At 47.5% G+C, this 21,061-nt stretch overlaps 1 protein-coding gene across 3 annotated transcripts in view; it reads left to right on the plus strand.

The window, feature by feature from the left end:
- Nucleotides 1-21,061, plus strand: part of SLC35F2 (solute carrier family 35 member F2) — a 322,015-nt gene that overhangs the window by 221,295 nt on the left and 79,659 nt on the right. For all 3 annotated transcript variants that reach the window (XM_086935238.1, XM_086935239.1, XM_086935240.1), the window contains exon 5: nucleotides 17,708-17,864. In XM_086935238.1, the coding sequence (XP_086791364.1) occupies nucleotides 17,708-17,864 (157 nt within the window). The remainder of the gene's footprint in view (nucleotides 1-17,707; nucleotides 17,865-21,061) is intronic.

The raw sequence follows: 21,061 nt of genomic DNA on the forward strand, positions 1-21,061 counted from the left end.
TCAAACGCTGCTTCAAGACCAACAGGGGGAGAGGGGCTCAACAGAGGGTTCAAACCCCTCAGTGGTCCCAAAATAAGAACCAGGGGAAATCCCAGTTCCGAGGCAAACCCGGCAGAGGTAGAGGAGGTCACCAACAATCCTTTAACACCACAAGAGGAGGAAAGGCCTGAACAGTGGCTTCCTCTGGCGCCGTTACCCACTCCAGTGGGAGGAAGTGCTTCACAACACCTGGTAGAGTGGGTCAGCATCACAAAAGATCAGTGGGTGCTGAATATACTGCGCAATGGATACAGGCTACGTTTCCGAGCGCCTCCGAAGAGCATTCCTCCAAAGAGCTCTTGCCCTCATCAGCTAAGCTTGCTCCGAAGGGAGGTGAAAGTCCTACTGCAAAAAAGAGCGATAGAAGAAGTTCCTTCCGCTCAAAGAGGAAAGGGAGTTTACTCCAGATACTTTCTTGTCCCCAAAAAAGATCAGGAGGACAAGTTCAGACCAATACTCGATCTGCGACTTTTAAACAAAGTCATCGTCAGAGAGAAGTTCCGCATGTTAGCGCTTCACCAAATATGCCCACATCTTCAAGCCGGAGATTGGATTTGTTCGGTGGATCTGCAAGATGCGTACTTTCACATCCCAATAGCTCAACAACATCGCAAGTACTTGAGGTTTGTCGTAGGGAACAAACACTACCAGTACAAGGTGTTACCCTTCGGTCTCAAGTCCGCACCACGAGTCTTCACCAAATGCATTGCAGTGGTGGCGGCTTTTCTTCACAAAAAGGGACTTTTCATCTACCCATACCTGGACGACTGGCTCCTCAAAGGCCCATCTCCAGTACAGGTAACGCACGATCTACAACTGTGCCTGCACTAGTTGCACAGGCTCGGCCTCCATGTGAACTTGGAGAAGTCAGTCCAGCAGCCTACACAGTCCATCCACTACCTAGGCTCCGTTCTGGACACGAGAGTGGGAAAAGCGTTTCCTTCGGAGGAGAGACTTTTTTCCATGAGTCAGAAATGTGGGGTTCTGCTAGAGTCTCGGTTTCCAACAGACCGACAAGTAGCATCCCTGCTGGGTTCCATGGCGTCCTGCATTTTTCTCATCCCAAACGCCAGGCTGAGAATGCGTCCTCTACAGCAGGCTCTAGAGGACCAGTGGGACCAAGCGACAGGACGTTGGGAAGATGGTATCACTCTTTCCCAAGCGACGAAAGATGCCATCAAATGGTGGCCTCAGAGAAAGAATGTACTAGTGGGGGTACTGTTTCACCAACCTCTTCCATCCCAGTCTATAGTGATGGATGCCTCTCTGCAAGGCTGGGGAGCGCACATGGGTCCGCTTCAAATTCAAGGCCAGTGGTCTGCGCAGGAGCAGACATACCACATCAATATGCTGGAACTCAGAACGGTATTCCTGGCTCTCAAAGCTTTCTTTCCAGCGATAGAGTCCAACTCAGTCCTAGTTCAGACAGACAATAAACCACCATGTTCTATCTGAACAAACAAGGAGGCACAAGATCTCGCCCACTCTCTCGAGAGGCTCAGTCAATCTGGCATTGGCTTCTCTCTCGAGGCCTCACAGTAGTGGCAGTGCACCTTCCAGGCGAGTTGAACGTAAAAGCAGACGCACTCAGCAGGCACTTCGAAGATCAGCCAGACTGGGTGCTAAACAACGAAGTGGTAGAAGAGCTTTTTCGTTGCTGGGGTCGTCCAACCATAGACTTGTTTGCAGACGACGAAAACTCCAAATGCCACGCCTTCGCGTCCAGATTCCACCGGCCAGGAACGCAGGGGAATGCTCTACTGATGGCTTGGTCAGGGACATTCGCTTACGCGTTTCCTCCCCTGGCTCTGATTCCGAGAGTAGTCTCCAAGGTCCTCAGGTCGAACATGGAAATTATCCTGATAGCTCCGGATTGGCCGCGGCAGTGGTGGTACCCGGACCTTCTACATCTGTCTGTGTGTCCACACAGACGACTCCCTTGCAGGCCGGACCTGTTGAGCTAGATGAACGAAGGATAATGCATCCCAACCTCCCATCACTGAACCTAACGGCATGGCTCCTGAGGTCCTGCAATATGGACATTTGAACTTGCCTCCCGAATGCATGAACATTTTAAAGGAGGCTAAGAGGCCTTCCACGAAAGCGTCCTATGCGTTCAAGTGGAAAAGGTTTTACTTATGGTGTAGGGATCATCACTTAGATCCGACTAAAGGGCAGGAGGACGTCATCTTGCCATACCTCCTTTCCCTGGCAACTGCTGGTTTGAAGTACACTTCTATTAGGGTGCAATTGTCAGCCATAGTAGCCTACAGAAAATCACCTGATCAGATTTCTTTCTTTCAGGTTCCAGTGGTGAAGCACTTCCTCCAGGGGTTGAAAAAAGTGTATCCCCCTGTGCAAAACCCTTCTCCTCCATGGGAATTGAACCTGGTTCTATCCAGGTTAATGTCACCTCCTTTCGAGCCCATCCACAAGGCCTCCTTGCAACATCTCTCTTGGAAGGAGGCCTTTTTGGTGGCGATTACCTCTGCGCGCAGAGTGAGCGAGATACAAGCGCTCTGTGCGAAAGAACCATATACTGTTTTCCATCACAATAGAGTAGTCCTAAGGGCTCATCCATCTTTCTTGCCTAAAGTCATTTCTGATTTTCATATAAATCAGTCCATTTCCCTCCCTTCATTTTTAGGTCTCGGCGTCAACGCGCGGAAGCGCGTCTCCGCCGAGATCTTTTGTCAGCGACTATGCTTCCCAGGAGACAGTCCCGGCCGCGCGCATTTCCTGTTGAGCCGATTGCCGCGGGCCACGCGCTCAGCCACTGTCTCCTGAGAAGCTTCAAACACGCCTGCGCATACACGCATACACACACGCATGCACACAGACACACACATCCCCACCAATACGGGAGCCGCCCGCCCCCCGCCTCCCCCCCCCCCCGCCGACAGATGCGCACCTCTTAAAAACTCTCCAGCAACGGGCCCCTTATGCCGTTGCTACTCCGGTGATCAACCATTTTCATGTCCCTTCCGCAGCAGCCCTGCTCAGCGCTCGCTATGCCACCCCACTCTTCACATCGCTGATGTTCCTCAATTGCCCACTATCCCGGCACTCTCGCCCCCCCTTCGCATGCCTCCCAGTGCCTCGTCCGATCTCTCCTTTGCCCACGATACTGCACCCACCCCTCCCCCACCTCGCCTCACACTCTACGCCGCACCTCTTCTGACAATTCCCCCAGCGCCCACGCACGCACATACATAGACACACACCCCCGGACACACATACACGCGCGCGCGCACAAGCACACACACACGTGCACCAAGGCCCCCCATCGCACACATACATATACACACACAAGCGCACCCCCCCTCCCCTCTACCCCCCCTACAAGTAAGGGCACTTACCGCCACTCCGGAGATCTGCAGCCTCAACCACTGCTCCTCGGGCCAGGCACTCGTGGGTGCGGGCTTCGCGCACAAGGCGGAAGTCCCGCCCCCACCATAGCTTTCGTTTTCAGGAGTGCGCGCGCCGTAGCGAACAATGGTAAGACTTTCATTCTCAGCCAGCCCATCATAGGAGGGTCACGCAGAAGGGGGCGTGCTTTGTGCTTCCTCCACAGCCCCGCAGAGGAAATAAACACGGGGCAAAGTGGGACAGGAAGAGACAACCCTCCAGGAAGCCTCACGGGTCAAGTAGCATGTTTTCGTGCACAGCTCCCCCTCCCTGAGTAAACCTTGTTATTTTCTGCATCACATTTACAGAACACCCGTTCAAACGTATTGTATGGGGCTAGCTGCAGACTCTCACTGCGCACGTTGCCATTCTCCATTGGTGGATTTCCTACACCTGGTTTGGCAATGCCCGGTCATCACGGACTACTGGGGAGAAATATTTAACACTAGCGAGATAATAATAGACACAACACTAAACCTGTCCCGCTGCTGGGCTATGTAGCAGAAGTGGATCGTGGTGTTCGTAAACTGATCGCACTAATGCTGCTGTTCGCAAAACGCAGAGACTCAATGAATTGGGAATGCATCCAGGCTCCACAAATCCGAGACTGGCTTAAAGACACTGCATACTGCCATTAGCAACTGACTAACATTTGGGAGCTGCTGTCACTGAGATCGTGTCCCTATGATATCTGGAAACCTTTTAACACCTATCTCCGACTATCAGAGACCCCCTCAGGGGGGCCTGACTAACAAAATGCAGGGCCCCACCCTAATAATGTGACCCGTTTACATAGCTCGCCTTGCAAATTACCCCTGACCCTTGCTGCCCCAACACCAGGCCAACAGGAAAGACACTGTTTGTATATTGGATATGCACTGGGATGGAGATCGTAGGGCGCGCCAATATGGGGGGGAAATGGTGAACCTCCCTTTGTGAACCCACATTTTTTCCTTCTTCATTTACCTACCCTGTTCGAGTGTCATGGTATAAACTGTAAAATATGTATGATGTAAGTGCTTTGTCGCAGATGACACTGATCAACATATTGTTTGTAATCATTGCCAACGATTTAAATACAGGTTTTCGAAAATCATTAAAAATAATTGTCAGCCAGATTGGTGAAAGATATGGCTTTGAAGGCTGAACATAGCAGCAATATACAGGAAAGGTGGGTGTGAGATGAATCAGCTTGGTATTGTCTGATATTCTGAATCTTTTTAACCGAAGAAGAGCTTGATAACGTTGCAACGTTCTGTGGAGTGAGGAATGGGTCAGTTTAGCAGGTGGCAGATGTAGTGCTTGATTTTCTTGAACAGCTTTCTGCTTCTGTTTGTGGCTTCATTGATGGTGATGGTTAGTGCTTTCGCAGATGTGAGAAAGAGTCGGCATGTTGCACGGAGGCCCTTCAGTATCAAGAGGTCCTCGGGAGTTCAGTTTTTTTCCTGTCTGCGGTTTTATTGTTTATTGTCGGCAATGCCTTTAGAATACATCCGTGCTGAAAGCACCCTGATGGAACTTTTCTCCGATAGAAAGTCCAGGCTTAGGCAAGGGGCCATGGGTATAGGGCCCACCTTTATTGCCCAGTATGAATCTAGCAAAAGCAGTTTGGCTACACCTGCAAATACAGTGACCGGTTTGGCAAAGATTACGTTGGGCGTTGTTACTCTCAGAACAGTGGTTTTGGACTCTAACCAAAATAAGCAGCGCGCGCCACCTTCCCCTTCTTCTAGACGCCCTTCGTTAGAGAGCGCTGGCTATCAAACTGCCATGGAGTAAATTCCAGTTGATTCCACAGGCAGCTTGTAGTTCGTATTTTTAGTTAATGGCGTCTGTTGGACTTCTCAGCAGGAGCTTCGGGCACCGGCACTCTTTCATTTACAAATTAAGCACTGCCGGTTGTACTACTGTGCCTCTCCTGTTGCACAGTGCACACGTGCTGCTGGTGCCCAGCCCAGGTCAGACCAGAGTCCACGGGACCAAGCGCTCCCTTGAACCCCGACTTCCTCTCTCTCAAGTCGAGACATCTGTGTTTTGATGGCTTGCTCCGGCTGAGGGGATGCGTTCGCCAGCTGTGCGCTGCTCGTTTCCTCTTCGAATAACTGTGCTATGATGTCAGTCTGTAAAATACAATTCCAGAGATATCCAATGTTGCTGTGATGGCCCGCCTGGGCTTTGTGAATAATAACTGCATCAGCCCTGTGGTGAGGTGCATCATTAGAGCTGTGTGAATAATAACAGCTGTGAGCAACAGCATACTCTTGCACACACTCAAACTGCTCACCAATTCAAAGTTTACTAAAATAATTTATGCAACGCATTGTCATACACAATGCCAATAACTCAAACTTTAATGCTGCGAGACCTATTGAATGCAGAGTAGTGAGTGCTGAGTGCAGAGTAGTGAGTGCAGAGTAGTGAGTGCAGAGTGCAGAGTAGTGAGTAGTGAGTGCTGAGTGCAGAGTAGTGAGTGCAAAGTAGTGAGTGCAGAGTAGTGAGTGCAGAGTAGTGAGTGCAGAGTAGTGAGTGCAGAGTAGTGAGTGCAGAGTAGTGAGTGCAGAGTAGTGAGTGCAGAGTAGTGAGTGCAGAGTAGTGAGTGCAGAGTAGTGAGTGCAGAGTAGTGAGTGCAGAGTAGTGAGTGCAGAGTAGTGAGTGCAGAGTAGTGAGTGCAGAGTGCAGAGTAGTGAGTGCAGAGTGCAGAGTAGTGAGTGCATAATAGTGAGTAGTGAGTGCAGAGTAGTGAGTGCAGAGTAGTGAGTGCAGAGTAGTGAGTGCAGAGTAGTGAGTGCAGAGTAGTGAGTGCAGAGTAGTGAGTGCAGAGTAGTGAGTGCAGAGGAGTGAGTGCAGAGGAGTGAGTGCAGAGGAGTGAGTGCAGAGGAGTGAGTGCAGAGGAGTGAGTGCAGAGGAGTGAGTGCAGAGGAGTGAGTGCAGAGGAGTGAGTGCAGAGGAGTGAGTGCAGAGGAGTGAGTGCAGAGGAGTGAGTGCAGAGGAGTGAGTGCAGAGGAGTGAGTGCAGAGGAGTGAGTGCAGAGGAGTGAGTGCAGAGGAGTGAGTGCAGAGGAGTGAGTGCAGAGGAGTGAGTGCAGAGGAGTGAGTGCAGAGGAGTGAGTGCAGAGGAGTGAGTGCAGAGGAGTGAGTGTGCAGAGGAGTGAGTGTGCAGAGGAGTGAGTGTGCAGAGGAGTGAGTGTGCAGAGGAGTGAGTGTGCAGAGGAGTGAGTGCAAAGTGAGTGTGCAGAGGAGTGAGTGCAGAGGAGTGAGTGCAGAGTGAGTGTGCAGAGGAGTGAGTGCAGAGGAGTGAGTGCAGAGTGAGTGTGCAGAGTAGTGAGTGCAGAGTGAGTGTGCAGAGCAGTGAGTGTGCAGAGCATTGTGTGCTGTTGAGTGCAGAGTGCTGTGTATTGGCAATGTTAATGACAATGCCATTTATTTGTGATTTAAAGAAAAAAAAAATGTCATGAGCAATGCCAATAGCTCTACCATTAATGATGCCGAGACCATTGCATTGCAAATGCTTGTTTCCAAATCCTACGACCCCAGCCGAGCGGTCACTTCACTCCTTAGATCTTAAGAGAGTGCTCAAGTTCTATTTGGAAATGACGAAAGGGATTAGGAAAACGGATCAGCTGTTTGTGAACTATGGTTCAATGCGGACAGGTTTTCCAGCGGCCAAGAGGTCCATCTCTAGATGGATTGTCTCTTGCATTAAATTGGCCTACCAGCTTGCAGGCAAGCCTTTGTTGGGGTCACCCAAAGCGCATTCCACTAGAGGAAAAGCCGCTACGGTAGCTTTCTTGCATGACATTCCAATGTCAGAAATATGCAAAGCTGCAACCTGGAAATCAGTTCATACCTTTACGAGGCATTACTGTCTCGAATCTGATTCCAGGGCCGATACTCAAGTAGGGCAAGCCTCCTTGAGGAATCTGTTTGGGTAGCCTATAGCCTACTCAGACTTGTTGATGAGATTACTGTCTTATCATTCCTTTGCCCGCAGGGAAGAGGAGAGGCTCGCTATTCTATTGTAATGCTTATGACTATTGATGAGGATCCCCTGGAAGAGAAGGATTAGTTACTTACCTGTAATCCTAGTTCTCTTCCAGGGGTATCCTCATCAAAGTCATAAGCAACCCTCCCGCCTCCCCGGGCAAAGGATACTCTTTAATAAGGAGATATAGTTAACCTACTTGTTACTGGGTTTGTTTTCAGTCTCCGAAAAGAACAACTGACCTAACTGTCACCCCTGGGGCATGATGGGATACAGGGGGTCATGGGTGCCTTAAAGGCACGGTGTCAGTTTATTGCTATTCAGCTACAGGTTAGCTTTTCAGTCTTTTTAGACTGTGTGTTTGCAATGCAGCCTGGGAGCTTCCTATGCTTCCAGTGAGTTATGAGAATTTCTGCTGCTTTCTGAGCATTAAAACAGTTTCTAAACAATCTTTGGTGTTGTTTCTCATGTTTCTAATGCTTATTATTCATGTATGGTGGAAATTCTTCACAGCATATTTCAGCTCTGATGTTATTTGGCTGCTATTGCATGTTTTTATATATATATGTATTTATATATATATAAGTATATATATGTGGGGCACATATAATATAGTGTTTCCGGGGTCCCGCGCATGGGCGGGAATATTCTAATGCTTATGACTTTGATGAGAAGACCCCTGGAAGAGAACTAGGATTACAGGTAAGTAACTAATCCATCCCCTGATGAATAGCATGATGCTTTGAAAGTGCTGTCTAGCTGCATCGCTGTCCTTGATCGCAAACAACAGCTGCATATCGTCAGCATAGTTGAAGACGTTTACTTCCATCGTCTTAAGGGATCTGCCCAAAGTTTGAATATAGATGTTAAATAAGTGGGGGGAAAGAGAAGATCCTTGAGGCACGCCACAGCTTACCTGAACCTCTTTCGAGGAATAAGGAGAGAGTCGCACTGATCGGGATATATCCTTCAGGAACGACAGCATCCAGTTCAAAGCTGCGCCCCGTAATCCCGCGGCCCAGACACGATCAGCCAACAAGGTGTGGTCCACTGTGTCAAAGGTCGCCAACAGGTCGAGTAGCACCAAAGCTTGTGTGTTCCCTTATCCACTTCACTTGGCAATTCGTCCAATACTAACATGACCACTGCTTCGGTAGAGTGTGCTGGTCAGAACCCCGCCTGACAATGGTCCAAAAACTCTGACTTCTCTATGGAAGCGCAGAGATTGTGAGGAACATGGGCTTCCAAGATTTTAGCTAAATACGGGAGTAGGGACACAGGATGATAGTTATTCATATCTGAGGGGTCCGCCCCCACTTTCTTCAGGTATGTGTATTCGCATTGGGCAGAGGGGTGATAAAGATGGAGGTCTTGGACCCAAATCCTCCGTGGTCATAAGGGAGAATAAGAGTGTCTCAGCGAATGCGAAGGCAGTTCCCCACCCAAATAAGGCGAATAAGGAGGATCCGTAGGGTATTAAAAAATATTTTAGTAAGGCAGATGGGAATATTTAAGAAAAAGTACAGACCGCGTGGGAGTACTACCATTTTAATAATTGTCACTCATCCTGCCCAGGAGAGTGACCATTTAATCCAGCCTTCCATTTGGGTGGTAAGATATGCAAGTGCAGGGCCATAATTGAGCTGTAGAATCTGATATTTATCCCTATGCAGTCGAATGCCCAGATACTTGGTCCCGTCTGCAGCCCACGCCAAGGGATAGTCTGTGGGAGCAGGTTAAGCTGCGTCAGTGAGAGGGAAGATCTCCAACTTGGTCCATTTGATACAGAGCCCTGGAAGTGTACTGAAATGCATAATTTCCTGCATAAGAGGAGGAAGGTTTTCCGAAGGATGCCGGATAAACAATAAAAGTCATTATTGTTCTGGGAAAGAAGGAGGGGACCCTGTGCAGGTTGAATACTGCGATGCGAGTGGCTCTCCTGCATATAACTGACCAGAGGATCCACCTCAATGATAGAGAGAAGACTGGGCATCCCTGCCTAGTACCCCCTTCCAATTGGAAATGTATCCGTTAGCAAGCCATTAACCCGCTGGTGGACCACCGGATTAGAATATAAAAGCATGATCAGAGAGATAAATGTGGCTGTGATTCCCAATTTACTCAGTACTGCCCTGATGAATACCCACTCCAGTGAGTCGAACGCCTTCTTGGCGTCTAGCAAAAGAGCGACCACAGGTATGACGGGGATATCCTATTAAGAACAGTGAAGATATTGCATAATTTGAGGGAAATAGATCTGTGGAAAGCAAAGCCAGATTGGACCGGGGATATGATCTGTTCCGTTAAGAGAAACAATCTAGCGGTGAGAACTAGGATTTTATTATCTAGGTTGAAGAGAGAGAGGGCCCGATAGGAGAAGCAGAGTTGGGGATCCTAGCCAGGTTTTAACTAGAGAGTAAAAACTGCTTCACGAAACGAAGGTGGCAGCGTAGCAGATGCTAGAGATTCAGCGCAAAGCACTGAAAGATGTGGAGCAAGTTGTTGTTCAAATGCCTTATAAAAAGCCCCTGTGAGGCCGTCAAGGCTAGGGGATTTGTATCCATCCAGGTCATCAATCGCCTGAATTATCTCTGCTAGCGTGATCGGTTCACTAAGAAATTGCCTCTGACCATCAGTGAGCTAAAGCATCGCGGCTCCCTCCAGGTAGAGGGATCTTTTGCGATCTTTTGCGTTTCATCGGGTGCACCGAAGGCAATATAGAACTCAGCCATGACATTCTCACCGCATAATATCAGAGAGCTAGAGTCCGCACGTAGTTTAGTGACTTACCCGTTTAATCAGTTGGGAAAAAGTAGGCACCGAGGGTCCAGCCTGGGTGCTCTTCCTCGCCATAACGCCGTGCCCTGGAGTGCTTCCTCATATATGAAATCTCCCTGTCGGCCAAGTCTCGAAACTCGGTCATTAAGACCGAGCGTTGATGCAGTCAAGGGTCCAGGCCACAAGCGGCGTCTCGGTCTATATCCTGCAGTTCCGTTTCTAATCAGAGTTGAAAGCGGATGTCACGGAGGATACCAACATGTTTAAGAGATTCACACCCTGCGTTTGTATACTTTGAAAGCCTACCATAGGGTAGCCTGTGTAGAAACCACTCCCATATTCAATGCGAAGTATTCAATTATAGAGGAAAGTATCTCTCAGAAATATGTGGCCGTGAAGGGCCTCGCTGTGGAACCTCCAGGTGGGTTCCGGAAAACAGCCGTAAGGGATTTGGAGATCAAGAAGAATGGGACTATGATCAGATAGGGTCAGCGGCAATACTGTGACCTCAGTGGTCCACAGCGAGGTATTAGCCTTGTCCAGAAGGCATCCTGTAAGGATAAGTGTCAAGGATGTGCTCTTGCTCTGGATTTGCTACTGGACATGTTTCTGGTAGAATCGAGATGAGGGCAGTGTGTGATATTGATGTCATCGCCCAATATCATGTAATCGATATCCAGACGTCCCATGTGTGCATATAGCTCAAGGAAAAACTCTGTGTCGTCCATGTTTGGGGCATTGTAAAATAGGCAGAGGGTAGTGGTGGCACAGACAGTCACACATCAGAAGAGCAAAGAAGTGTGAAGGTGGGCAGCGTGATGGCAAATCCCAAGTATGAAAAAGAATTAGTATAGGTGCCAATCTGGGTGACAAAAACACCCCACTACCTTGGGCGATGATGCAAGGTTCTCCGGAAAGATTACAGTGCTAAATTGTAGACAGACAGATGTACCCCGGCACTCAATAATATAATTCAACATTGATTTTTACAATTGAAACACAAGATCTATGTATTCTATTGATCACTCTAATCACAGGATATGACAATAATTTGATTTATACTGGGGTTCTCTCGAATGTAATAACCAGTGTGACATATAGTCAATACATACTGTAGACATATTCATACAAGAAAATATTTTTTCAGATACATTTTTCAAGGTCCAGTTCTTGTTGCTGGAAGAACAGAATATCACAGTGAAAAAAAGACATGACAGCCGACATGTTTTGTTACATTCGTAACTTCTTCAAGGCTTAGCTACGTAAGGGGGGACTATCCTCAAATGTTCATAGAGAATCCACCAATGTCGTGTCATCTTTATAACGAAAGAGAGTAGCCAAGAAGTAAGTCCTTATATGTGCTGTTTGAAATCTGTTTTTCAAACATCTTGGATTAGCCACAGGGCGAAACCGTTTCAGCAGTTCATCTGGTCTAGACTTCTCAAGCATTAAAGTCCTAGGCAGAGAGAGCATAGGATATGGGCATGAACTCGTCACAATTCATGAGTCAATTCTCCAGATGGGTAATCCTCCATTTCTAATCTGTGCACAGGTTGTCCTCAAAATGCGTTGTATGCCTGTAAGTTGCGTGATTAAAAAAGTAGAGGTGCACGCAATGTGCAGCTGAAGGGCATTGATACGTCCTTTTATAAGTCTATTGTTTGTCAACTCTGGGCTGAAGTATGCCCCAGTAACTATTCAGATGAGTCCGCTGTGCCGTGGCACACCGGTTCAAGTGTTTGGGGCATATACATTAACCAATAAAACACGCTTGGCAGCTAGGATACCTTGAAAAAAAAATCGAACGGCCATTCGGGTCAGAATAATAGTTGTGAAGGGAGAAAGGGATACTTCTGTGTATGAGAATTGCAAATGCCACAGGAATATGAACTATAAAGAAATAAACGAGGCATTCCCTAGGCCTGTGCATATTAATGGTCATTGGTGGGCGAGTTATGCGTCTCATGAAGAAAGACTATTTTGATCCTGTGCCTATTCAGATAGGATAAAACCCATTTACGCTTACAGGGATTTTTAATCCCCCAAATTTTCCACTTGATGAGGTGAGAACTACTGCCGTCTTAAGCCCAGAATGTGATGTCATGGAAAATCGATGTGTATGATATGCGACAAAGTGTTTAATGATGGTGCAATATGTAAATGATGCGCTATAAAAACAAGCATGGACAACAGTGGAAACCAACAAAGAGAAAACTCCAAATGTCCCTCTCGCACTTGATTGAAGCATATCTAGTGAATACCAAGAAATATGAATGTAAAACAGAAAAGTCCCAACAGGGTATGGGTTATGTTCACCATGGAGGATAGGCGACGACTCTGCATGGCGTGGCCTGCTGGTAAAGAGAACTCTGAAAGGTATAAAAGGAATCAAATGCATCAAATGAATTTGTTACATGTCCAGAAACACTCTAAAAGAACAGTGAACTGTGTATAACCTCGAATGCATAGCATAAGCACCACATAGGGTAGACTAAGAGGTACAAGATGGGTCCAAAGTGTCGAGCCAGTTCAATCCAACAGAGTTGTCTGCGGAGAGATGGAGGTCCTTGCATATTCCGGTGACTCCTGTTGAGGTGTAGAAGGCTTGGAGGGTAAATGTTTACAGAAGGCAGTTACTTTCGCTAGGGGCATCAAAAATACAGTATTTACCATTATGTTCGACTCGTATGCGTGCAGGGTAGAGCATGGCATATTTGAGGCCGAGTTTGCAGAAAGAGTTCTTGGCATCTTTGAATTTCAAGTGTGCTTCCTGTACAGGAACTGTGAAGTCTGGATTGAGTGAGTTAGTTGCGCCCTGGTAATGGAAAGGGCCACTCTCCCGACCCAATCAAAGGGCAGTGTCCCTGTTCTTGTAGTTAAGGAGACGCACTATTAGAAAGTGTGGTGGGGTATCCTCAGGCGGGTGCAGGCTCCGAGACCAGTGGGCGCGCTCAACTTTAAAAGTTGATGAGAAACTAGTACAATCAAAAATTTCAACAATGAGGTCCTCTACAAAAACATCCAGCCTCCCCATGTTTGTGGTCTCTGCAATGTCTGAGATACGAATATCAGTTTTACGGGACCTGGCCTCTAAATACTCGTTCTTGATGGCGACCTGTTGAAGGATAGGCTCCATTGTGTCAATGCGCTTCGATGCAATGGCTGCACAATCCCACGTTCCTCTGCTCCTTTCGCACACCCTGACTATCGAGGTGCTCCCCCAACTTATCCATGCAGCAGGCCAGGGTATCCAATCGGATGTCCATGGCACAGAACTCAGCTTTGAGTTTCTCCATGAGGGCAGATGCACCGCCAGAACCGTCTGTAGTAGGGCCATGATTCCCCAGTTCATCTGTATGTGAGCGGAAATCATGTCACTGCACGGGCTTTACCTGTTCAGAAAGAAGCTTGTTCTGCTTGAGATCCATGTGGTTTATTGAGGCAGGAGGTTGGGCAGCGTGTAGAGAGACGGAGCTGGCATGTGCTGCTGTATAAGCAAGTAGGCCACAAAGTATCATCACCTAAGCAGACCACCGTCACAGGAAGGAGTAATAACATGGTGGGCGTTATGTGATGTCAGCGTTTAGAGGTGGGTAAGTAGCAGGGCTCCGGTGTAATGGGGGGGGCCTCAAGATGGACTAGGTTGTGAATATGACAGAAGAGGTAGGGTTGCAAAACTCCAATAGTTAAGCCGATGAGGGGGAGCCTGACGCGTAGTAACAGCTAAGAACAACTGATACCCCAGCAGCCTGGGTGCGATTGAGAGGGGACCAGTGCACACCAGCCAGAACAGTATGCCCCACCAGTTCCAAAGCCCGCAGCAGCACACAGCCTACCGAGAATGAAGGAGGGTCCAGGAGATCTGGCCCAGGGGCCTCCATGTAACCTGAGGATAGGCCTCTGGCTCAGCTCCCGGCAGGCATCCGTTGTGAATGGGTGGCGGCTGCCGGAAATGCTGGAGTTACCCAGGGTGGCCTACAGGAAGCTGTTGTGTGAGCTGGCAGCTTCGCAGCACCGGTGTGCCTGGATGGAACCCGGCCTCAGACTCGCAGCAGCTCTTGTCCCCGTGGGGCCTCCAAGGTGGTGCTGGGCCATGCGGGTCACTCCGCTGGAAGTGGAGGCGTTGATGCAGGCTCCTAGTCCCAGGCAACTGACCTGGACCAGCGACAGGTAAGCGGCAAGGCGAGCGTTAGAGATGCGCACCACAGTGCAGTGGCTTGATGAATCAAGTGGCCCGCGCTGCTGACGAGACGTAGTGGTCTCGGCCTCAGGCTCACCCTTGCCCCTTGTCGCCTTGGAGCCTCTTAGGCAGTGTAGGGGCCTAGCGAGCCGCTCAGGCCGAAGCAGGCGTATGGAAAGCAGTCGCCATGCCAAAAAATCACAGTCTGAGGCGCACACATTTAAGGGCAATAGTCTGGCGTCATCAGCGGGCTAAGGACGATGATGGCGGCGATTCAGCTTGGATATAGGCCACTACCGCTGAAGTCTCACAAAATTCCACCCATCTTGGAGGCTGATGTGGCCACACACCCCTGATGTTATTGTAGTTATTATATGAGCAATTTGGTGTAAGGGTTTTGGCCTCAGGCCTCCTGGTCCCTAACAGGAAGACTTCCTTAACCTCTCCACCCTTTACATTGACTCCCAGACTTCATGCCATGAGAGGAGGGATTAAGTAGAGGTCAAGGGAAGAAGGAAGAGCGAGGGAGATGCTCTTGTGACCTCGACTAGGTCATTGGGCTTCATTGAGGGGCTGGTCTGAGCTTTTGAGTTGTAAAGTGGGGTGAAGGGCCACCTGCAAGGAAACATAGGTAGGAGCGTCAGAAACAGATTTTAGAGTACAGCATTACAAAGTGCGTTTGCATGCAGAAATGAGCCCTAGGTTTAAGTAATAAATGGAAATTGCAAAAGATATGCAATGACTTTGCCAACAGTAATCATACGAAATGCAGCCTACAGTACTTAGCCATGCCACTGCAGATTGGAGGCACATTACTTAGGAGAAGTTTGCAGGTACGCTCTCATGCTTGGTTTCAGCCATCTGGGGCCATATTACCAAAGTGCCTTTGGGGCCCAACGGGCGTTTGCGCGTGCTTTTCGCGTCGTGGGGGTACTGGTATTATAGAAGGGGCTGCATACGCTTGTGCATCTCTGTCATACCGATAGCGCTGGGGCACATAAAGTGCCAGCGCTATCGTTAGACGGCGTTCCCTCATTTGGATGTTGGTGTTACCCCATGCAAATTAGAGAATCCCTTTTCGTCTGCGCCCACGCTGTATTACATGTGGGTGCAGAGGCTAAAAAGCTGTTTGGAGGCGTAATAACAGTGCCCTACCTAGAAGGCAGCCCTCTGCAAAGGGGACATCCCCTTGCAGGTGTGTGCAGTCACTCACTGGTTACCGCCCGCACTGTGAAGCAAGGAGCGGCTTCAAAGAAGCTGCTCCATGTTTCACCTGAATACGCTGCCCCCAGGGCAGCGCGAGTTCTCTGCTGAGGCACATTACCCTGGTTACCGCTGGGTGCACCTTTTTAAAGGTGCGCCCAACACTAATAAGAAAAATCCGCTGCATACATAATATGGCCCCTGATGGGAAAGTAAAGATCCACTATGCCCACAAAATGTAACACTTCATTCTGTAACGCACTACATTGCTTGCTTGAAGAAACAGACTTGTTTCCAAAATGTTTATTTAATATTTATTTATGTTATTTAATTTTCTTTGTAGGACTAGATTCACAAATGTATGTTTTATAGCAAATTAGTAGTTTCACCAGTATTATAGAGAATGCATACATTTGCACTACATGAAATCTGGAGATACCGTGAGAATCTTAAAGATGCCCTTTGGCAAACTTTTTTGAGAGTCATTTGCACACAAGCATTTCACAGGTATTGTCGCATTTCCATTGCAAACCTTCATGAACACTTTATTGTAAATCATAAATCTATGATCAGCTCCACCTTTATCCTTCTGTCCCATAATCAAGTTATAGGAGTTTGTTGAGATATATTCCTTTTTCACATCAAATATGAGATTCGGCCTGCTTCTGAGAGACCGCTTTGAGTTACCTAGAGGGGACTTCCTAGTACATGCGGCGTTATCGGCGGCGATACGTAAGCATTGAGGGCTGGGTATGACTGAGCCGCCCATGGCTATGGGCTGTCAGTATGTTGTAGTAACCGCGGGGACCGTCAAGGCTATCACGTGCCTTTATAAGCGTATGACCGTGGAGGCCTTGTCCCCTCTACTAGCTCTGAAGGCGAAGTGGGAGGCGGACTTGGTGACAGAGATCCCTGATGCAGCCTGGTCTGGTATAGTGGAAAGGGCCTGGAAAGGGACGTGCAATGCGAGGTTTCAGCTGGTGCATTTTCACATACTCCACAGGGCATATCTGACCCCTGATAAATTGCATACATATTTCCCGACTCACTCAGCGGCCTGTCCGCGCTGTCCGGCGGAGCTGGCTGATTTCCAACACATGTTTTGGTCCTGTCCGGCACTTGGCTCCTTTTAGCAGGGGGTGGTGGAGCTCTTACGGGAGGTTACTGAACGAGATTTACAGCCCTCCATGGCACACTGCATCCTACATTGGTTTCCGCACACCTCGAAGAACAAGATCACTAGCAAATTTCTTGACCTGGGGTTGATCCTAGCGAAACGTTCCATAACTTCCCAGTGGAAGGCAAACAGGGGACCCACTATAGAGAAATGGAAGGCGGAGCTCAGTAAATGGGCTCGATGTGAAGGGGAGGTCCGGTTGCAAATGGCACTCAGATCAGGTAACGAGCCAGCTTTGGAGAAGGCTAGGGCCTGGGAAAGGTTGGTCCTGGAACTCACACTTGCGGAGGCCAACAACGAAGAATCCCCCGCTCATAGCCCGGTGCCCCCGGTAGCATAGTATAGGCTACCATTTACTTAGAGTCTACACCCTGGATTGCTACACCTCTCACGTGATGACTGATAACGATTTCTGCCTACTTCTGATGGTCTGATTCTGGCTAGGTGTACCGAGGATGGTTCCAGCTCACACTAGTAGTACTCCGACACGCCTGGGGAGGGTGGGGGGATGGGGGGGGAGGGCTGTGGGACATGGGCTTTGGGTGGTTGGTTTTCTTGTTTACAAGGATGGGGGAGGTTGAGGGGGTGGGAAGATGGGGGGGGAGGGAACTGGGTTTGAGTTTGGGGGAGGAGGGGGGGTGATTACAGACGATATAGGTTGCTGCCTCTCAGGAATTACGTAACAGTCACCGGGACATTTGACACCGTTTTGCGTACCTCTTCAGGCAACAGCTTTCTCCACCATATGTGTAATAGATGTGGGATAGTAGTGGTGAGGGGATGGCTTTACTGATGTTTTTTGTCATACTTTCACCTTCTCTGTGTATAAAGCAATAAAAATTATGTTAAAAAAAATATATGAGATTCGGCATGAAGGTTTTAATTATGTTAAAAACGTGTATTTTGTATTGACTCCTTCGTGTGGATTTTATCTGTTGCAGCAAGTGACATGCTGATTGGTGATGGCCTCGTCTTGCTTGGTGCCTGTCTGTATGCCGTTTCTAATGTATGCGAAGAGTACATTGTAAAGAACTTGAGCAGAGAAGAGTTCCTAGGAATGGTGGGGTTGTTTGGGACCTTTGTCAGTGGTATGCAACTGTAAGTATTTTTGCATCTATCTAAATATCAGCATTTTGTGTTTCTTTGTACCGTGGTGCTTTTTCTTTTGTAAATCCAGGTACTTTTTCTTAACAAAAAACACAAAAAGGCGTATTCTTTATCACCTATTCCATTGAGCTGTGCCACAGTAATGTAGTTTTGAGGTCTGACGTTAGCCAAGACCTTTCGCTTTTACTAAAATGACATGTATAATACACTTCTAGGGTTTTTCAGACCGCTCTCTTGACCCATTAGTGTGTTATTGCCATTCAGGTTTTTCTCCTCCCACTAGAGTTCATGCAGCGAGGGAGAGTGGGTCAACTCACTTCTGTTAACTTCACAAGGAGCAAGTCAACTCGCAAAGTAGTTCCCTTAAGCTCCAAGGATTACTGTCCCAATGTGTGCTTTTTTGGACCAAAGAATGATTTTGCTTTTATAAATATTTTCTATACATTGATGAGAGCCAGTAGTTTTGCAACAAAACGTGTTACAAATACCGCGAACAAAAACATTGAAAAAGCCTAAGAGTTGGCGCCCAACGCAAAACTTACTGGATTTTCCATGCCTGTTTTGTGAAGCAGTGTATAGTACATTGCACCTGGGAGTTCAGAGTTGGATTGGGTTTTTACATAGCAGTTGAAAGAAAACAAAATTATGTTTACTTCATTAGAACATCCTAATTCATAAATATGAGCTCAATACATGTACTATGGAATTTAATTTCGGATCTGCCCCAGACCAGTTATCACACATTTGATCATGAACAGTTTTGTGTAATGGGCACAATTGCATGTAGTAGACCATACCACAATGTGCTGTGTGTGTTTGTCTACCTCACATTTATTGCTCTGTCACTAATAGGAAATGCATTCTTGCTTGCCAGCAAACAATTATGAGGAGGAGTTGCAGTGTGGTCATGTACAGCTGTAAAATAGTATCACAGACTGAATAGCCTTGCTGATCCACTAAATAGAATTCTAGACGCCATAGCGTCCTCCGGGCAAATCTTCTAATTGTAAATAGGCACTGGCATCATCATGGTTATTGGGTTGCTACACATTGATCAGCGAAAACTGGCTGAAAGAGTCAAACATACTGAGGGAACCATAAAACAACTAAAATGAAGCATGACCGCTTGATTCTGGTGTGCAGAGACTCATAGACCAGGTTTGCTCTCCTTGAGGGGAGAGTGGAAGATGCAGAGGGGTGCTCCAGGCGAAATAATATCAGGGGGAACTGAAGGACGCAGCATGTTGAACTTTCTGGAAAACTGTCTCCAAAAGAAGATAACACGCACAGAGTCCCAGCAAGATCACCCCTGGTTTCACCCCTTAGGCAGTAATTGATTACCTATTACACTACATGGACAGATACCTCATTTTTCAAAACACCTGCAAGGCGGGCCACTTCAAAATAGATAATAAAGAATTGCACATCTTCCCAAGTTATACTTCAGCAGAAGCAGACCTCCTTAGCACCCGTCAAAATAAGCTTAAGGGGGAGAAACTTCAAATATATTGTATTATTTCCAGGAAAATTAAAATTAACCACTGGTAATCCCTTTTTTCACAAATCCGGCTGAAGTATAACAGTGGATTGATCAATAAGATGAAGACAAAGACTGAAAACATGTGACCTGAATGACCCATTCACACAAATAAACCCATGAACAGTGAGAAAACACACCAGAGCCTTTCTAACGAGAAGACGAGCACAAATAGAAAAGATAGCGTCTTTAGAAACAGCAAATACCCACTTATGATGGGACTCCCTGCTCAGTAGAAGAGAATTGGAATTTCACAGCACTGAGGATGAGCTCAACAGGGAACAGTTTGAATCAGAGTAAAGTTTACCGCCAACACTCGCCTTGAACAGCAGACGATCCTTGAAAAACAGAAGAGTGATTCTGCAGTCCCTGACTAACAATGACTAACTAACCTGTCCACTCAGTATGTGAAATGACAAGTTGAATTGTAAATGTGAGCTGGCAGCAGCTGAAATCACCTCTCCAGGGCAGCTGGCTAAACATGTTTGGCTTTTTTTGTTTGCCCCTCTCCGGTGCACATTCTTCCGAAATGGGAGGAAATGTTGAATTAAACCAATGTTGGTTTAATAGGTTGCAAAATTGTGCACATCTGCAGTAGTTGGGGTACAGTCAATGAGGGGTCTGGAAATGGCATTAACACAAGCGTAGAGACTGGAAAGGTAGTCACTGTAAAGGTGTGGCGGACATATTGTCAATGGTGCGGGTTGAGGCTAATCTGCCTGTTGGCTAAATAATTCAGTTTCATTGTTCACATGTCTGTGCTGTCATCATATACGTTTCTAAATTGGAATGATATTGGCATGGGCACTAGTACAAAGCGATATAAAACCGTTATTCATTAATATCTGAAACGTAGATGGACCAACATAGTGTTTCAGCAGGAAGCTCACGGTACGAAGCAGGAACTACTAAATTGCAGCACAATTCGAGAGGTCAATTCATAGAAACATGGTATTCTTGGTTTGCCAGAAGTGCTTTGATATGGGTCCAGCATGGCACACCACTTAATCGCTCGCTGCCGGTCTCGGCCAAAGCGATACAAAAGGGGATGATGGAATTGCGTCTGAGCAAATCAGACACTCACCCCCAATCAACTGATCTGGGTTTAATCCATCACCATTCTTTAGCTCACTCAGCCACCCCTGTTCAGACATGGCCATTTGCAAATCAGTCTGACCCTGTGCCTCATGGGAACAGTCCAGCCCGAACTGCCAAACCATGTCTTCCCTGGACCGGAAACAAGCATCTTGGGACCGGTTTCAGGTTCATAATCCTTATCAGCCAGGCTGAAACTGTTACTCTACATAAAGAAACATAAAGAAGACATGATAGGCCTTCGCAAAATCCCAATGGCAGCAAACTGGCACGCCATACTACACGATTTACAAAATGAGTTGCAACCAGAAACAGACTTCCCAGATACTGTAATTACCACAGAACTGAGGTCAGAGGAGGTGCACCAATCTTAAATATACTTAATGGAGCGTTATTGGGTTCAGAGCGGTGTGTTCACCTCTTACCATTGATATAGCATCCGACGTCAGCCGCCCTGAAGTTGTAAGCTGCACTTACACTTATTATGCACGGGGTCTAGGCACATACTTGTTAGGCTAGTTCTGCCTGTTATTATTACTTTGTATGCTCATTTTTT

This window comes from Lissotriton vulgaris, chromosome 8 (genome assembly GCF_964263255.1).
Source record: "Lissotriton vulgaris chromosome 8, aLisVul1.2, whole genome shotgun sequence".
NCBI lineage: Eukaryota > Metazoa > Chordata > Amphibia > Caudata > Salamandridae > Lissotriton > Lissotriton vulgaris.